The 19206-nt window shown below is 39.3% G+C and overlaps 1 protein-coding gene across 6 annotated transcripts in view; it reads left to right on the top strand.

Annotated features, from left to right (window-relative positions):
* The window catches only part of RABGAP1L (RAB GTPase activating protein 1 like), a gene marked incomplete at its 5' end in the record, with an annotated part of 698468 nt that extends 685678 nt beyond the window's left edge, over positions 1-12790 (top strand). For all 6 annotated transcript variants that reach the window (XM_082834440.1, XM_082834438.1, XM_082834439.1 and 3 more), the window contains 4 exons: positions 671-754; positions 4227-4298; positions 6435-6632; positions 7648-12790. In XM_082834440.1, the coding sequence (XP_082690566.1) occupies positions 671-754; positions 4227-4298; positions 6435-6632; positions 7648-7800 (507 nt within the window). In that variant the 3' untranslated portion in view covers positions 7801-12790. The remainder of the gene's footprint in view (positions 1-670; positions 755-4226; positions 4299-6434; positions 6633-7647) is intronic.
* Positions 12791-19206: the final 6416 nt, after the last annotated feature.

The following is a 19206-nucleotide window of genomic DNA, read 5'->3' as shown; positions in this document are numbered from 1 at the left end:
TTCCTTTTTATCTGGTGACACCTGAGCTTTTTCATTGCCTTACCTAGAATTCTAGAGCTGCCAGGCTACAGAAATAACTGTGCTTTTAGGTTTAGCATTCATAATTTAGTATTTCTGCTACTGTAACAAGTACTGCATTATGTCACTTTAACTTCTTCTAAAGTCAGTGTTTCTTCAGTCCCCATCTCCCATGTCTGACTCCAGTCCCAAAAGCCTCTTGTTCCTTCCTCCTGAGGGGTAACAGCAGTGTCGATATGGGATGACAGAAGAAGCCCTAAAATGTTTTTTTCAGTAATTTATTGCACAACATCAAGAGTACATGCAATGCTGTCTTGATGTTTTGTTTTAGACTCTCCTAAGGATAAAGATAGCTTCTGAATGGACACTTATTTAACAATATATTTATAAAGTAGTAAGAAGCATAAGCAGTTTTATACTAGGATTGCTCATATTCTTATACATCGCAGGCAAAAAAGTAAGATTTCTGTATCTCTGGAGATGACTAGGTTTTTCAAATGACCAACATGCAACTGCAGTAGGAAAAATGTGTGTACTTACAGTTGTTTACATTGTTGTTGACTGTGAATCAGGCAGACTTGAATATGGATGTTCATGGAAATTTATTAAGATTTTGACTGAGTCTTGATGTTTCTCATTCTTACTCTTTTAGCTGAAAGAAGTCTTCAGGAAACAGCTAGAGAAGGCAGAATATGAAATAAAGAAGACTACAGCTATCATTGCCGAGTATAAACAGGTAATGTGCCATTGTGGGCTTCGACACTGTAAAACTAATTGTTTTGCTCTTTTCTTTGGGGACAGTTTGTTTGTTTTTAGAGTTTCCAGAACAGTAACTGTACTGCATTGATTATACTTGTTGGCTCATTTTCTCCTCTGAAACAGACAGTGGTTGGACCTGCTTGCTGATAACATGAGAAGTTTAATTGAGCAAAACAATCTGTTGGTTGTTTTCAATGTTTGATAGATTTAGAGGAACAAGAAATCTTATTACCATTGGGATCCCGTCTCTGCCTTACTCAGAAGCTAATTTCCAATAGATCACACTAGTAACATTTGCCTCTTGGCCGAGCACTAAAGTTTAGTTACTGTATTAAATGGCAACAGCTAGGAGATCCATGAGTCCTTTGCTGTCACAGTAGAGAACATGGGAGCTCTTTTTCCCACATGGCTATATGGCCTTACCCAACAGAGGCCAGTGCTAGCAATTAACCTCCTCTTGTTAACCTTAAAAAGATCTTTTAATGGTGGGGCGGTGCTCTTCTCTTTGATGACATTTCTAGTCCCATCGCGGGGGTGGGGGTGGGGGGTGGCGGCGTGTCTCAGAAAGCCTTCATTCCAGCTCTAGTAGTATCTTCCTGTCCCTGCTGGTTATGCTGGGACATGGCAAGGACTCCTCTTGTTGCCGAAGTACTCTGACTGGACTGTTCAAGTTCCAGTTTTCCAGAATTGTTAAGGTACTGTATGCCACCTACTCATCCAGAAATTTCCCTGGGGTCTCCTGCCTCACAGAGGAGTTTGAAGTCTAAGGCTTCCTTTTTTTTTATTTTTATTTTTTTTGCGGTACACGGGCCTCTCACTGTTGTGGCCTCTCCCGTTGCGGAGCACAGGCTCTGGACGCGCAGGCTCAGCGGCCATGGCTTATGGGCCCAGCCGCTCCGTGGCATGTGGGATCTTCCCGGACTGGGGCACGGACCCGTGTCCCCTGCATCGGCAGGCGGACTCTCAACCACTGCACCACCAGGGAAGCCCTAAGGCTTACTTTTTTAAAAAGTGTTTTTTTGCTTATAAATGAAATTTACATTCCTTGTGGAAGTGCAGAAAAGCACAAGGAAAACAAACCTCCCTTAATCTTGCCAACTAGAAAGAATCACTAAATACACTGAGTATGCTTTGTTGCTATATAAATAAAAATGTAAGTTATATTGTTCATGCATTTTGGGGGGAACTAGTTCATTTGTATATTATGAACACCTTTCCATAAGGATTCTGCCCCTTCATGGAAGATTGCTTAGAAATAAGGCTTCAGAGCTATCTTCTTCTCTTTTATAATCTATTTGTATCTATATATCTATATCTACATACAGATGTACAAAATCAATATATGTTTATTTAATGCCTGCTACATGTGAGGCTTGTTACTTTGGAGGAATAAAAGATAAATTCATTCAATTTCTCTTCTCTGGAAGCTGATTTTGTAATACGGAGGTAAAACCTGTCCATAATTAAGAGGAGAGGGAATTTCTTACATGTGGGAAATGAGGAATCCCTTCCTGGAGAAGGAAGTGATTTGAGTTGTGCTTCAAAGGCTAGGTGAGGTTTGGGTATCTGGAGATGGAGAAGGAGAGGATGGAAATGGTGGAAAGGTGGAAACAGCATGTGCAAAGGCATGGGAGGTAGATTAGTGACAAAGAGTCTTGTTTAGCAAGAGTTTCAAGTACAGACGAGAGAAGCAAAGGTGAGTTGGGGCCTAGTTCAAGGAAGGTCTTCAGGGATAGGCTGAGGAGTTCGGATTTTATTCTGTTTATAGGAGGACAGTGGCATGACCAGGGACATATAATTGGCACTACTCTGTCCAGGGAGAAATGTGGAACCAAGTGGAGAGATGCACGGGCAAAGAAAGACACAGAGCAGTTAAGAGGCCAACAGCAGAGTCCAGGGGAGGAAAAAAATAGCGCCCTGAACTACAATAAGTAGTAATGAAAACGGAGAAGCAGGAAACACAAGAGTCATTTTTTTGCTAGATAGGGAAAATACTGGAAGAGATCCTGAGATTTTGAATTTAGGTAACTAGGAGAAGGGCTGGTTAAACATTACGCAATATAAGGAACGTTAAAGACCGTGTGCTGTGGAGCTTGCCATTGCTGCAGAAGCATTTTTTTCATCATTTTTTTATCAGGCCATGAGTGGCCACCGTATGCAGCACTCTTCAAGGAGCAATCCTTGCCTTGAATATTATCTGGCAAGCACTTGAAGTAATATAAAAGGCAACAGACCCATCTCTTTGAAGACAATTAAACATATAGTGTCATCTAAATGCATTCTGTAGTTGGAATTGGCTATTACTGGCTATATGTTTGGGCTTATTTAAAAGGGTTTATTTGTTGCCAAAATTGCTTGAGAAGTCTCTTCTTTTTAACATCAGCCCTACAGTCCTATTTATTGTTTCCAGGCTTGGATCTGGACAAATTGGAGACTGAACTCAACCTAGTCCCAGGTCTCTAGAACTATTTTTGAGTAGACTGGGATTTTTTTAAATGTCCGTTTTGATAATAGAGGTAGACCTTTTATGCTTTTAGTCCAAATTGCACTTGAAAATTTGACATCCCCTAACTTTTTTTTTTTTTTTTTTTTTTTTTGCGGTACACGGGCCACTGTTGTGCCCTCTCCCGTTGCGTAGCACAGGCTCCAGACGCGCAGGCTCAGCGGCCATGGCTCATGGGCCCAGCTGCTCCGCGGCATGTGGGATCTTCCCGGACCGGGGCACGAACCCGCGTCCCCTGCATCGGCAGGCGGACTCTCAACCACTGTGCCACCAGGGAAGCCCTCCCCTAACTTTTTTTTCCATTTTGTTCCAAAATAAAAAATTCTTATTTCACTCAAGTTTAGCAAGACTCGAACTGTTTTTTTGTTTTCTTTTTTTTTTTTGTTTGTTTTCTTTTTTAATACAATTTTAGGGGGCTTTGAAAGCACTTATTTCTGTCTGTTCCTGGTACTTGTTAGCACCTTATTTCAGAATCAATAATAATGAGATGTTATTTAATGGTGCTCTGTATTAAACCCTTTACATACATTTTCTTTCTCACTGATTATCACAGCACAGCACTTTTCAGTCGTGAAGAAATTCAGAATTCTTTTCATCGGATTCCTAGGATAGTACCTTGCCCAAAGTAGATACTCAGCAAAGATTCTATAGATTGATTCCAAAGTGAGGACAGGAATTCACTGGGACCAGTCACGGAAGCTAGTGACAGAAAGAAAGCAAATCTACCCCATGTGTTTCTTCTACTGATCGAGATAGAGGTGTGCTTTACACACAGAACACTCTCAGGCTTTCTGCTGCTTCTTTTATGGGAATGACTGGCATTTGCAGTGCTACTCATTTGCAAAATTTCTTATAGCATCAGAGATGTGAGTGAATAAACAGCTGTGTGCACATGCTACAAGAGACATTCTACTTTTTAGTAAAGTAGCTCTTTTCTTTCTCGTAGATCTGTTCCCAGTTGAGTACCAGACTGGAGAAACAGCAAGCAGCCAGCAAGGAGGAGCTGGAAGTGGTAAAGGTGAGGAAGAATGAAACCATCCTGTGATACACTTTCTTCCAAATTCATGTAGTCTTGAGTGAGCACCTGATAGGAGGATCCCAATATGTGGTGATGCACCACAGGCAGGACAGCCTGTAGACGTGACCCCACCCCACCTTTGTTTTAAAGGAGTTAGGAATTAGGGTGAATAGGGTCCCTCTTCTGACTGGGTGTGGGCCAGATGAAAGGTTATGTTCCCAGAAATCTTTTGGGCTGTCAGAGACAGGTAACAGGAAAGGAGGTAGGATTTCAGCATTGTCACAAGAGGCCCCTGAGCTTTCTTGGTTGTTGGAAACCTAGAAACCCGAACCCTCAGCAGCCTGCATCCCAACTGTGCCTGAATTGATGTGACTTCCTTGTGCAACCCAGTAGGATCATCCCATTAATCTCTTAAACAGTGGACACCATGGGCAGTATAGAGCTCAGCTGGAGGAAACACGTTGGGTAACTGATTTTTCCACCAAAAGTAGAGATTTGTTTTTAAGGAAAACATGCAGCATTTATTTCTATGCTGCCCCCTGGTGGTAAAACTCCTTATGCTGATTACCTACTTGAAAAAAGTGATTGTTTATTGTATAGAAAAAGCAGTAAACCAAATGGATTGGTATTGCTAAGAAGCAGTGTTGGTATAGCCAGCTCTTGGGGCCAGTGTTACAGAAACCTGATACAATTCTATTTGAATATATTCAGCTTTATATTAGTAAATAAATGCATTCTAGGCACTTTCGTTTATCACTTAACAACTTGACAAGTTATTTAACCTCTCTCAGATTTATTTTGTATTCTGTAAAATAGAGATAATATTACCTACCTCATAAGGTCATTTTGAAGATTAAATAAGATCCTGTCAATAAAGTGCTTAGTCTAGTACTTGGCATACAATAAATGCTCAGTAAATACATATTTTAAAAGTTGTAACCTGAAAATCTGAGACATGAGAACTGAAAATAGGAACTTTGTTCTGAGAAGGTGACTTTTGGGGATTCAGGCCCGGGACACATGCTTGGACATATCAAGAGGAAAAATTTTATGACCAGCTGAATATGGAGTGAAGGAGAAGCTAATGGAAAGATGACACCAAAGTCTTTAGGCCTAAATGGTGGGGTAATACACAGTGACACAGAAGTGTGGGCAGAGTTGCTTTGTGTGTGTGTGAAGAGAGGGGTATAGTTACAGTTATGGACATGCTGAGCTTGTAACAGTAGGACATCAAAATAGATCAAAATTTTGTAGTATCTCTCTCTTTTTTTTTTTTTTTTTTTTTGCGGTACGCGGGCCTCTCACTGTTGTGGCCTCTCCCGTTGTGGAGCACAGGCTCCGGACGCGCAGGCTCAGCGGCCATGGCTCACGGGCCCAGCCGCTCCGCAGCATGTGGGATCCTCCCGGACTGGGGCACGAACCCGTGTCCCCTGCATTGGCAGGCAGACTCTCAACAACTGTGCCACCAGGGAATCCCTGTAGTATCTCTTATCTCTAAACTTTTTGAAGATATTTTAAGAAAACAGTAGCACTGTTGTCTTGAAAAGAGTTGCCATTGTTCAGTGCTCTGTGCTTGATTGGCAATCCAGGCATGTGGCAGAGTTGCTTTTATCACCTTGAGCAATAATGATCATCTTCACTTGAACAAAAGGACGTATACTTCACTTGTTGCAGGGGTAGACTTAGGTTAGTCATAATGACCTTCCTCAGTCTACCACAGGGAAGTTACTTAAACTCTTAAATTTCTTCATTTATAAAATGGGGGTGATAATACCTAATCATAAGTAAATGAGGTAATGCATGTAGCATATATGCCACGGGGCTTGGCATCTAATAAGGATAATGGTAGTACAAAGTTTCTAGAAAAGATTTGAAAGAAATGCTATAATACTTTCTATCCCCAGAGTCTCTCTAAAGATACTGTAAGAAAAAGTAGCACCTGTCTTGGATAGTTGGGTTTTGTGCCGACTATAACCATTTTGGTCATAGCACAAGAAAAATAGTTACTTTTATAAATGGGCTTGCATTTGATGGCCACAAGCAGTGTCTTAAGAAAAATCATATTGCATTGTTTCTGGACATGTTTTATGCTATGAAATGCAGTTTGATGTTGGTTATCTCTTTTGGATATTTCAGGGTAAAATGATGGCATGTAAACACTGCAGTGACATTTTCAGCAAGGAGGGTGCTTTGAAAGTAGCAGCCATAAGCAGAGAGGACCAGGGAATTGAGTTGGATGATGAGAAGGACTCTCTTAAGAAGCAACTGAGGGAAATGGAGCTGGAATTGGCACAAACTAAACTGCAGCTGGTGGAGGCCAAATGTAAAATCCAGGTTGGTGATTTGATAAAAGATCAATTAAAAAAAATAACAGCTAGTGGTCTAGGATAGTCTAGTACTGTAGAGTTGGCTTATCGAGCTCAGAATCATACGATGTTACCATATAAGATGAATACATTTTCTGCCCACCAATGAGTTGCATTTTACATCATTTTTAAACACTGATATGAACACATAGTTTTAAATAAATTTTTAATAACTAAAATTATATATATCTTGTGAGAACTTAAGCATATGCCTTTTTAGTTTACCCTGATATTTTTTGGCCATGGTCCTTTCCCATTGAACTTGGTCACTTAGCTGATCCTGAAAGTTGAAAGGCCAAACCCCTCCTGTTATCTTTCCCCTGACAGTTGAACGTTGGCTGACAAGCCATGCTTTTCTTTCTTTGGAGCTTCTTTTCATCTTTACCTGATTTTGCCAAATCCCTTTTCCTATAATCTCTTTCCATATTGGAGGATATCAGAATTAGAAAAGCAATCCTGGCTTCTGATGGACTGTTCCCACTTCTTTCCTACCAGTGACCCTCACCCTTACCGTGTCCTGCCATGGCACCCGCTGCGCCACACTAACGATCCTGAACTCTTTCTGCTTCTGACCTCATACGTCCTCAGGGGCACAGGCCATGTGTTTGGAACTAGGATTTATTCATGCTTACACTATCAGTAAAAATTCATTCCATCTGTATGTTTACGTTTACCTGTGGTTTTAAACATCTTCTCTTAGGCTGCAGCCTAAAGCTAGATTTGGACCTAAATTGCCGAGGGGAAAAAAGGGTAAAATGAGGTTTCATTTCACTGATCAGAGAAAGCACAGATTCTGGTTTTTAGTGGTAATTCTTTTAGCTCTAATTTTTTTCCTTGCATTCAGAAGCCAACTAAATCTCACCTGGGTTTTGTAGGAAGAAAACTGCGGCTGTGTAGACCTGGATTCCAAAAAGCTATACTCTAATTTTGTTGGCAGAGAGAAGATATTTATGTAACTCAGATGATTTTCTTTCTTGAATTAGGAACTTGAACATCAGAGGGGAGCCCTTATGAATGAAATCCAAGCTGCAAAAAACTCTTGGTTTAGCAAAACCCTTAACTCTATCAAAACGGCCACGGGAACGCAGCCACTGCAGCCGCCACAGGCCACCCAGCCCCCCAAGGAGAGCACATAGGTCCAGCCTCACCCAAGTACAAGAGCACAACGATGAAAGCAACGGAAACCCAGGATGATTCCTGGTGTCCCTTTAAAAGGAAGGAAAGGAGGCCAGAAAGCAAGCCAGGATCTTTCAGTAGCTCTTACTCTTTCTTGTATGACACTTTTAAAAAAGGGATGTTATTTAAACTAACCTGATTTATGTCGAATACCTGTTTTTGTGCTTCTTCATGGAAGACTGTGTTCCGGTCCATCATAGTATTACACATTATTTTACATGCCTGATGTTTGGTTGGAAATAAGTAATTCAGAACTAAACACTTTTTATTTAGAGCTAATTATTCATATTATTTTTATCTTACATAAAAATGGAGTTGTCTTTTATTCCAAGGTTGAAGTGATAGGCAGGTATTTGTCACAGCAAAAAAAAAAAGATTGCAACCTAAACCTCTTAACTTTTCAGGATTTATTCAGATAAAGCACATTGTGGGGCCAGTCATGACCACCGTCAGGTTTCCTCCTGAAAGTGATGCCCAGGATAGCGATAATCCTATCCAGAGGAAAGAACAGACGTGGGGTTGAACAATTCCCAAAGACAGTTAGTTTATTTTTATTTTCTGTTGGGTACATCTGGAATAAGATAGGCTATTGAAAACACATACTAGATAAAAAGAACTGAGATTTTGATAAATGCAGGATAAAGTAAATCATTTTGGTCCTGGTCTTCTAACAGGTCCTTTTAAGAACTCCACATGGGAATTGCGAGTTCCTAAGTAAGAACACAGTTGTGACTTCTGGCAAATGTAAAGTCAGAAGTGGATATTATGAGTTGCATCTTTAGGAAACCTTCACCAGAGAAGCCTAGAAAGGCCCAGGAACAGCTGTTGTGCTTAGAATGGAATGTAGAACCAGGGACAGAGTATTCATTTAATGTTGACATATACTTGCTAAGGAAACACTAATATACTGTAACTTTGTTAAAGTTATGAAATGGGAAATAGAAGTCAGCTTCATATCATCTTAGTTTAATATTAGGCAACTTTTTCTGATTTCTGTAGCTTCCTAAAAATGTGCCCTTGGTACCCCTAGATGAAGAGATGCAAATGCATTTGTAACATTTTTGATTGCATATACAACCTTTATAGAAATGCTTATCTCATGGAAAGGTAAAGCTATTGTTTAAAAGTTGATGGAAGTATTTTTTTCAATTATATTTAACATGTCTTTATAAATAGTCCTTGCAGGAAATCCTTTGGTAAGGGAAAAACTAATTTTCCCATTTTTTAAGCTATTTTGGAGGGCTTTGGTCCTTTACAGCAACCAAACTACTGTCAGCTATGTATAGTAACATTTATTGATACTCATGCTTGGCTTCACTGTTGAACATATTCTTTGCAAAGTATCTCAAACTCTGTAGTGCCAGAGTGACTCTCATCTGTGCCATATGTTGCAGTTAAAAGTAACACACTCTTGGAAGTAAAAATCATCTAAGAGCCATCTCAACTCCAGGAGCATGTACTACAAGTTGCTCATGATGGATCCTTTCCTCTAAAATAATCATTAAACTCTAAAAAGTGAAATCCCCTTCATCGGTAAGTGTTCGTATCATCTACAGCCCATAAAACTGATGTGGTTGTTTGTTATCCTTCTTTACACTCATCAAATAATACTTTTCTTACAGAATTCTTTTTTTTTTTTTTTGTCCTGACATCTCTCATCATAGTTTTCATTTCCTTTCGCCCAAAAGGAAAATAGCATTCTGAGTATCTGTGTTGACTCTAACATTCCCAACATGGTGGTTTAGAAAAATTAATTTTGTTTTCCTTTTTTTTTTTTTTTTGCAGAATATAATGCCTAGAAAATTGCATCTTGGTACTTGTTTCTGTAAATCATTTAATACAGTTTGTTAGCTTTACTGGTACTTTACGCTTTGATCCCAAGAAGCCTTGTACAAGTTGCCTTATCAGATGGCTAGCTAAATTAAAGATGTTCTTTTGTGTTTTGTGAATTTCATAATTCTACTGTACAGAGCTCTTTTTACGTTTCACAGAATGCCTAAATTGCATAATTTTCCTTAAATGGTAGTTGAGAGAGAAATAGCTTTAGGTCCAGTTCTTATCTGTAGACCTGGCTCAATTTCATAGCCCATTACATTTTTTTTCTTTAAACAAAATAACTAGGTACATATATTCCAAACATTTAATAAATCTGTCTTTTTCATTTTCTTTTAACTCTTTTAAAAGATTACAATGGCCATCCATAGATTTTTTTTTTTTCCTTCTCCAGTTCCATATCATACTTGGGTATGTGTATTGGTACCATAGTCTAAACTGTCCCTCACTGCAATGTCTTTGGGTAAGTAGCAATAGCAAATACAGAAGGAAAGAAAATTCAAAAGTTGGTGTATTATTCATACAATATTATAATAGCACTATCCCAGACCCCATGCCCTTCACCATGTGTTGTTTGAAAACTCATGCATTCCAGCGTTAAATAACTGCTAGTTTTAATTTCTCTTCTTTTGAAGTATAGTTGAGAATTGCTACTCTTCTCTTGATTTCTTTTAGAAAGAGATTGACCAGCTCAAATATCCAGGAAATTTTCCGATATTCTAGAGTGTTTTTCATCTTTTCCCAGCATACATTATATAAAACATTCCTCCAAAAATCCAACATTTGCAACATTCTGAGAAGTGACGATTTCTCCTTTCATTAAATTCTGCAGAATAAATTAAGAGAATGAAATTCAATTGGATAATTCAGTCATTAGCTTTTATATCTTGAGAATCTTAACACATTTCCTTAAAGCTGAAAGAAACCAAGCTGAATTTTGCAGTGCATATGTTTGCTAGCTTCCCACATCCTGAGCCATGGCACAATTTGGTTATATTTAGTTACATACAATTTAATGCAAATAAATTCTCAGTTACCTAATGGTCTGTATATGAATGCCTATCAGAAACATTATTAGGAATGTCACATAGGCTTATGACCCTATCTTTCCATGAAACCAATAATTCTCTTCCTCTCTCCCAACTATTAAGTTAGTAATTTGTTCTTCATTGGCTTTCTTAAATTTCCATAATAAAGTAGAAAAGTAATGTTTGTACTGATGTTGGGGTATTTAATAATATTTATCTTGTTTCATTGTTTTCAAAAATTCCATCTTCTTATACTATGTATTAATATTCATTTTTCTCAAACCCTTACTCCATTTTCTTAAAATACTTTCTGGTTAATAACTAGTAGCTTCATTTCCTACCTAAAGTAAGAAAAACAAGAGAATACACAGTTTAGGGCACAAGAGATGAGAGTTAGATCCTTAAAGGAATTGATTAGTTACTGAGAATGAGAATCACATACGTAACTAATGTAAGGGACTGAGTTTTCTTTTTCTTGAGCTGAAATCAGTCTACTCATTATTCTGCTAAGGTGGTTGTCTGATTTCAAGACCCTTTTAGGGAAGAAAAAGCTTTCAAAAAATTAAATACCCTGTTTGTTTTATCTTTCTGGAAAAGAACATTTTTAATTACTTAGTAAGATTATTCTGTTGTATAATTTACTCTTTAAAAAAAACCACTCTAAAGTAGCTCCGATTCTCTTGCTTCAGTTACAGGTAAATGAGAGCATGGACAAACTCTGTTGTTTGATTTGAATGCTGTGAGATTTGTGTGTGTGTGTGTGTGTGATCGGTAGAATTTTATATGGAGTATCCCTGCCTCTTTGGTATACCCAGGTACCATGCAACTGAATATGTACATGGCGATCAGATACAGAAGGCCAGGCACAGCTCAGTGGCCTGTGTTTCCTACTACCAGATATATAAAACTCTTTCTCTCTAGTTGCCATGCTGATTGTCACATTGAACTGGAACTGCTCCAAAACATCCTTCCTCTCTCATAGTGGCTTCCATATAATACAGGCAAAGCCCTTAGGGATTTCCTTATCTTTCAAGAGCTACCAACATGAATACTTCAGTGCAGGCTGCACCTCAATAGGAGATGATGATCTTGAGTTGTAAGGAGAAAAGTGGATGTTTTTGAGTAGCTTAGTGACTACAGTCAATTGTCAGAAGTCCCTGTCTTAGCTTCCATCTAAAAGACTACACGTCAAGCTTGTCTCCAGATGTATTTGCTACCTGCTATAAAAACATGTTCATCAACACGTCCTACTCTCCCCACTTCCACCCCTGGTTTATCATTAGTGGTATTCTGAAAACGTTAAGAAAAAAGAATCATTGAGTAGAAGATGAATATTTTGAGTTATTTTCCTTTTTCATTGGCAATAAGTTAACATGTAAAATCTTTTCTGTTAAAATGTAACTTTTAATAACTATATATTATATATGGAATAAAATATAGGAAACTGAATGGTAAGGACATAAACACATCAAGACTCTGGTGTCATGAAAGCACAAGAATAAAGCCTGGAAATGGCCCCAGAATCCAAGATCCCAATAGCCTTTGCATCAGTTTCTCTATTTTTGGTATTTTGCATAATGTATGCATCCTTAGTTCAAATAAGGAAGAAAGTTTCTCAGCCCCACGTCATTTCTTTCAACTCCTACCTTTCCCTTGCTGAGGAGGTAGTAGAAATTCTGTGCCATCTATTTTTATGAATTCTATGATTTTGCCCATGGCTTCTCCAGTGAAAACAGGTTCCAGAATAAAGGAGTTGATTAGCTCAAACAGTGCTAATTGACTACAAAAGAAATTAGTGAGCAGCTTCTCCCCTCTATCACCACTGACCAATTAGATGTTTCCGTAATTCCATGTATTATGTATAGTACACTCTATAAATGTAAATGTAATGCTTGTTAAAAAAGTGCAATTTATTGTACATTGTCCCAACAAATGTTTACTTTTATAATTGTTATGAACTTGAATTGGATTAGTATCTTGTTTTCATGTGTGAATGAAGCCTTGTGAAATAAACAAATGCAACCGAGAAGGTAGCAAGATGACTGTTTTTGTGAGCCAGTGATGTTTTCAATGCTTTGTGTTGCTCCTTTGGCCCCATTAAGCAGTAATAAACATTTGTTCTGAAATCCATATGGCTTTTTAAATTTTTTTCTAGTTGATTTTATTCTGAATCATCTGAACCCAATGTTTGTGAAAAACTTATCTGACACTAGACTCTAGTCAATTCAGCAAGAAGAAATATACAGGAGTTTGCTCCAGGTTATACCCTGCAAAATGATATCCTGTACAGCAGGTACAGCCAAGTGCCCTGTATTCCTCTCTATAGTGATTCCTTGGTTGGAAGTAACAAACTCTCTTATGCTAGCTTAATAATAATAAGGCAATTAATTAAAAGGAAAAAAAGTATATTTAGCTCATAGCTACCAAAGGCCAAACCATTGGGCCTGACGAGGCATGGGGACAAGGGACTGGAATGCCATCAGGAACCTAAGCAATTGTTCTTATAATCGCTCTTGTGCTTCTCTTGCCAGGTGATGCTTATCTGCTGCTGCTTCTCTCTCTGAAAAGAGGCATCCCCTGCTTCTAAGTGCACAACTTGCAAGTTTACATGTCCTCTCTTCAAGTGACCAGCAGAGATGGGCTGGCATCTCAGTGTCCCAGTTTCAAAATCTTGCAAAAATCTGATTGGCGGGCTTCCCTGGTGGCGCAGTGGTTGAGAGTCCTCCTGCCGACGCAGGGGACACGGGTTCGTGCCCCGGTCTGGGAAGATCCCACATGGCGCGGAGCGGCTGGGCCCGAGAGCCATGGCCGCTGAGCCTGCGCGTCCAGAGCCTGTGCTCCGCAACGGGAGAGGCCACAACAGTGAGAGGCCCGCGTACCGCAAAACAAAACAAAACAAAACAAAACAAAAAATCCGATTGGCTGATCCTGGATTGGGTGGCTGCTCCTCATCTTTCAGAGTACAGCACAGTGGGTGACATCATATAATTCAAACAGAACTCCAGAGGCTCTCTTGAAGTGGAGGCAGGGTGCAGAGAATCCTGATTTGCATTTTGTTCTAATTTGCATTTTGTTTTGGGTGTCCATGGAACCGAATGAATGCCAGATTAGTCAGCTCCTCTTAGAATTCAGCATGTATTAAAAAATAGTAATAGGAGATTGTAAAATTAGTTTGCGGCCCAAACCCAGCCACAGACATCTTTTGTTTGGCCTATGCAGTATTTTAAAAAATGAGAAGTTTTACATAAAAAGTAAAACAGTCGGGGCTTCCCTGGTGGCGCAGTGGTTGAGAGTCCGCCTGCCGATGCAGGGGACAGGGGTTCGTTCCCCGGTCCGGGAAGATCCCACATGCCGCAGAGCGGCTAGGCCCGTGAGCCATGGCCGCTGAGCCTGCGTGTCCGGAGCCTGTGCTCCGCAACGGGAGAGGCCGCAACAGTGAGAGTCCCGCGTACCGCAAAGTAAAACAGTCAAATTATTCAGAAAATATCTACTGAACTTGGCAGTGAGGAGGTCATGAGTGGTCTTGACATGAATAGTAAGTGGAACTCACTGTTCGTTATTGATTAAAGACCCTACACTTAGTGAAGTTACCTGTTAACCTGTAGATTTTTGTCCAGGAGGGATGCAAATCCCTATTTTCTTTCCAGTGGAATAGATGACTCGAAAGGTTATGTATAGTCTACTACCCTGTAGGACATTAACTAGTTTGTGTCTAACTTTGCAACTTTACACTAATATTCCATTGTTAAATTGCGTAAAGTACCCACCTGTGCAAATGTACTCTTTGATAGTTTTAAGAACTTGTTGCTACCCTCATGGTTTATGCAATGAATTGCATAAAATATTTGTTAATATTTATTTTATAATTGCATGAGAATCTTGATTTCACCTTTTTGAAATTATACTTTAACAGAACTTTTCAGTACTGTCAAAGGGACACTCAGAGCAAAATCTTTTGAAAGTTTACTTGCAAAGAAAGTTTGCAAGGAAGTTCAGGCTTTAGAAGAACAAGCTCGCCAAATAGAAATTACAACTATTTATAGGAAAAAACTACACAATTTCCAAGTATAGAGTCTATAATTAGTTTGTTCATGGTGGGAAAACAGCAATTCTCACACTACTATCCATATTTTTAGACATCAGCATTGCAAAAGTCAGAGATAAAGTGTTTGTTTGATTTTAGGGAGTCCAATTTTACAGGAAAGGCTCAGGTTCAGAATTTCATTTATTTGGGGGACTAGAACTAGACACAATGACCCTGATGTGTGTATGTCTTGTTGATGATGTTTTGTTTTTGATTTATCTCAGGATGCAAAGTTCTTAATTTTTTTTCTTGACTTTGGGATCTGATGTACCCAATTACTCCTAATGGTAGCAGGGTAAGGAGTCAGTTTGCTTCTACATGATAGATGTAAGGACAGTTATAGGATACAGCTGGAGAGAAGCAGCATTGAGTTTGTTGACCCTTAAGAACGGGAATTATGAGGTGTTTTAAATGCTGGCACAAAAGGAAGATAGAAAAAGGTTTGTGACGATCTGGAGGAAAACCATTCCAGACAGGAAGCACAGAGTACAGGCCTGGAGGTGAGAACAAACTCAGTGGATTCAAGGAGTAACAAAAATGCCACTGTTTAAACCAGGGAGAGGGGAAACTGGTGAGAGATGAGTTCCGTGAGATAAAGGAACTCATAAAGGTGAGATATAAGATCATGCAAAACATTCCAGGTTATGTAAGGAGTTTGGGCTTTATTCTAAGCCTAACAGGAAGTTATTGGAGGTTTTTAAGCAAAGGGATATAATCATTTGAAAAGATTACTGTGGCTACCCTGTGGAAAACTAACCGTAAAGGCACAGTGGGGAAGCAGAGAAACCAGCCAAGAGGCTAAAAATCCAGACAAAATAATGATGTCTTGGTCTCAGGTGGTAGCAGTGGAGATTGTGAGAAGTGGTTTTATTTATTTATTTATTTTTAAATTTAATCATTTAATGAGGTAATTAAAATTTTGAGTCTGATATCTTTTAAATGTTTTCAGTGTTTTTAAACTTAATTTCACTTTTATACTCACTAGAAATTAAAAAAGAATTTGTCCAGAGTAGCAACCACCTTTCTTAGTAGTATGATGTAGAAAGGGAGAAGTTTATCTTTTTTTAATTTTTTAACTGGAGTGTAGTTGCTTTACAATGTTGTGTTAGTTTCTACTGTGCAGCAAAGTGAATCAACTATACGTATACATATATGCCTTCTTTTTTGGATTTCCTTCCCATTTAGGTCACCGCAAAGCACTTAGTAGAGTTCCCTGTGCTCTACAGTAGGTTCTCATTAGTTATCTACTTTATACATAGTATCAATAGTGTATATATGTCAATCCCCATCTCCCAATTCATCCCACCCCCCCTTCTCCATTGGTATGCATACGTTTGTTCTCTACATGTGTCTCTATTTCTGCTTTGCAAATAAGATCATCTATACCATTTTTCCACATATGTAAATTAGTATATGATACTTGTTTTTCTGACTTACTTCACTCTGTATGACAGTCTCTAAGTCCATCCACATCTCTACAAATTCCCCAATTTCATTCCTTTTAATGGCTGAGTAATATTCCATTGTATATATGTACCACATCTTTATCCATTCCTCTGTCGATGGGCATTTAGTTTGCTTTCATGTCCTGGCTATTGTAAATAGTGCTGCAGTGAACATTGGGGTGCATGTGTCTTTTTGAATTATGGTTTTCTCGGGGTATATGCCCAGTAGTGGGATTGCTGGGTCATATGGTAGTTGCCATTTTTAGTTTTTTAAGGAACCTCCATATTGTTCTCCGTAGTGGTTGTATCAGTTTACATTCCCACCAACAGTACAAGAGGGTTCCCTTTTCTCCACACCCTCTCCAGCATTTATTGTTTGTAGATTTTTTTTTAAACATTTTTTTAAACAATTTGTTTATTTATTTTTGGCTGCTTTGGGTCTTCATTGCTGCGCATGGGCTTTCTCTGGTTGTAGTGAGCAGGGGCTATTCTTCATTGCAGTGCACAGGCTTCTCATTGCAGTGGCTTTTCTTGTTGCAGAGCACAGGCTCTAGGCTCGTGGGCTTCAGTAGTTGTGGCACGTGGGCTTCAGTAGTTGTGGCTTGTGGGCTCTAGAGCGCAGGCTCAGTAGTTGTGGCACACGGGCTTAGTTGCTCCATGGCATGTGGGATCTTCCCGGACTAGGGCTCGAACCTATGTCCCCTGCATTGGCAGGCGGATTCTTAACCACTGTACCACCAGGGAAGTCCCATTTGTAGATTTTTTGATGATGGCCATTCTGACCGGTGTGAGGTGATACCTCATTGTAGTATTGATTTGCATTTCTCTAATAATTAGTGATGTTGAGCATCTGTGTTTTTTGGCAGTCTGTATGTCTTCTTTGGAGAAATGTCTATTTAGGTCTTCCACCCAGTTTTTGATTGGGTTGTTTGTTTTTTGATATTGAGCTGCATGAGCCGTTTGTATATTTTGGAGATTAATCCTTTGTCAGTTGCTTTGTTTGCAAATGTTTTCTCCCATTCTGAGGACTGTCTTTTTGTCTTGTTTATGGTTTCCTTTGCTGTGCAAAAGCTTTTAAGTTTAATTGGGTCCCATTTGTTTATTTTTGTTTTTATTTCCATTACTCTCTGAGGTGGATCGAAAAAGATCTTGCTGCGATTTATGTCAGAGTGTTCTGCCTGTGTTTTCCTCTAAGAGTTTTATAGTGTCTGGCCTTACATTTAGGTCTCTAATCCATTTGGAGTTTTTGTGTATGGTGTTAGGGAGTGTTCTAATTTCATTCTTTTACATGTAGCTTTCCAGTTTTCCCAGCACCACTTATTGAAGAGGCTGTCTTTTCTCCATTGTATATTCTTGCCTCCTTTGTCACAGATTAGGTGAGAGAAGTGATTTTATTCTCATTATATATTTGAAGATAAAACCAGCAAGACTTGCCAGAGAATGGGATGTAGGACCTGAAATTGAAGGCTCAAGTATGACTTGAGAGCTCAAGTATGCTTGGCCTGAGCAATTAAGAAAATGAGGTGACCATTCACAGAGCTGGAGAATAACTGGAAGGACTGATTTGGTGTGTGAGGATGAGAAATCAGGAGGTTTTTTTGGTTGTTTTGTTTTTCAGACAAGCTGAATTTGATGTCTTATCAGACATCGAAGCAAAGGCAGAGTCTGGAGCTCAGAGATATGGTGGAACTGAAGGTATAGATTTGGGAGTCACTGGTAACAGGTGGTACTTAAAACCTGTGGCTTTAGGATATCTGGCGGATAAGTTGCCCAAGGTGCATAATCAAGCAAATTTAAAAATCACTGCATTAGGTCAAGTTCTCACGCAGTGGACTATGATATTTGTTCCTATTTAATTAAGTACCTAAATAATTCCAGGCTTCCAGTTAGGCACTCTTTTTTTAAGTGGAGTATTTTATTATTATTATTTTGGCTGTGCTGTGCTGCTTGTGGGATCTTAGTTCCCTGACCAGCGATTGAACCCTGGCCTTGGCAGTGAAAGCGCAGGGAGTCCTAACTACTGGACCACCAGGGAACTCCCTAGACACTTTTTTAAAAACTTGAGGTATAACTAAACAAAATGCACAGATCTTAGGAGTTCATTCTATGAATTCTTTTTTTTTTATTTACAGACAGCATACACTTAAAAAAATATTTTCTTGGCCTCTTTTTTTAATCTTTTTTATTTTCTTTTTCTGGTCTTAGTTGTGGCATGTGGGACATTTCATTGCAGCGCAGGCTGTTCGTTGTGGTGTGAGGGTTTCTCTCTAGCTGCGGCATGCGGATGGACTTTCTCTCTCTAGTTGTGCTGTGGCCTCTGTAGTTTGCAGCACCGGGCTCTAGCTGAGGCCCGCGGGCTCAGTTGCCCCACAGCATGTGGGATCTTAGTTCCCCAACCAGGGATCAAACCTGCATCCCCTGCATTGGAAGGCAGATTCTTTATCACTGGACCACCAGAAAGTACCCGTTCTGTGAATTCTGACAATTGCATGTATCAGTGTAACACTTCTATCATCTCTGGAAAATTCCCTCCTGGGCCTACTTTTAGTTAACTATAACATACAAAAGAAACTACACAAATTACAGCTCAATGAAATTTCTACAAAGTGAACACATCTGTAACCAGCATCCAAAGAAAACAGAACGTTACTTGAACCTCAAAAGTCCCCTTGTGGCTCCTTTCTGTCATTGTCCTCCCCACTTAAGGAAAGACTAACCCGATTTTGAATGTCTCGCAGTTTTAGAGAAGAACTTCTCTGTCTGGCTTCTTTCCCCTTAACGTCACCTTTGAGATTCATGCACGTTGTACGTAGCTGTAATTTGTTTTTGTGCGGTACTTCAGATTCTTTACTACCATAATGGTCAGCCTGCCTTTTTCTAGTCCTTTTTTCCTCCTCTGACGTGCTGATTCTAATCGCTACCTCCGGCGATATATTAAGCTGAGTGTGGGCTATTTGACTTCTCCGGGGTTACTGT

The sequence above is a fragment of the Leucopleurus acutus genome (assembly GCF_964270905.1).
Source record: "Leucopleurus acutus genome assembly, chromosome: 2".
Classification (NCBI taxonomy): Eukaryota; Metazoa; Chordata; class Mammalia; order Artiodactyla; family Delphinidae; genus Leucopleurus; species Leucopleurus acutus.
This window is presented reverse-complemented; position numbering and strand designations above follow the sequence as displayed.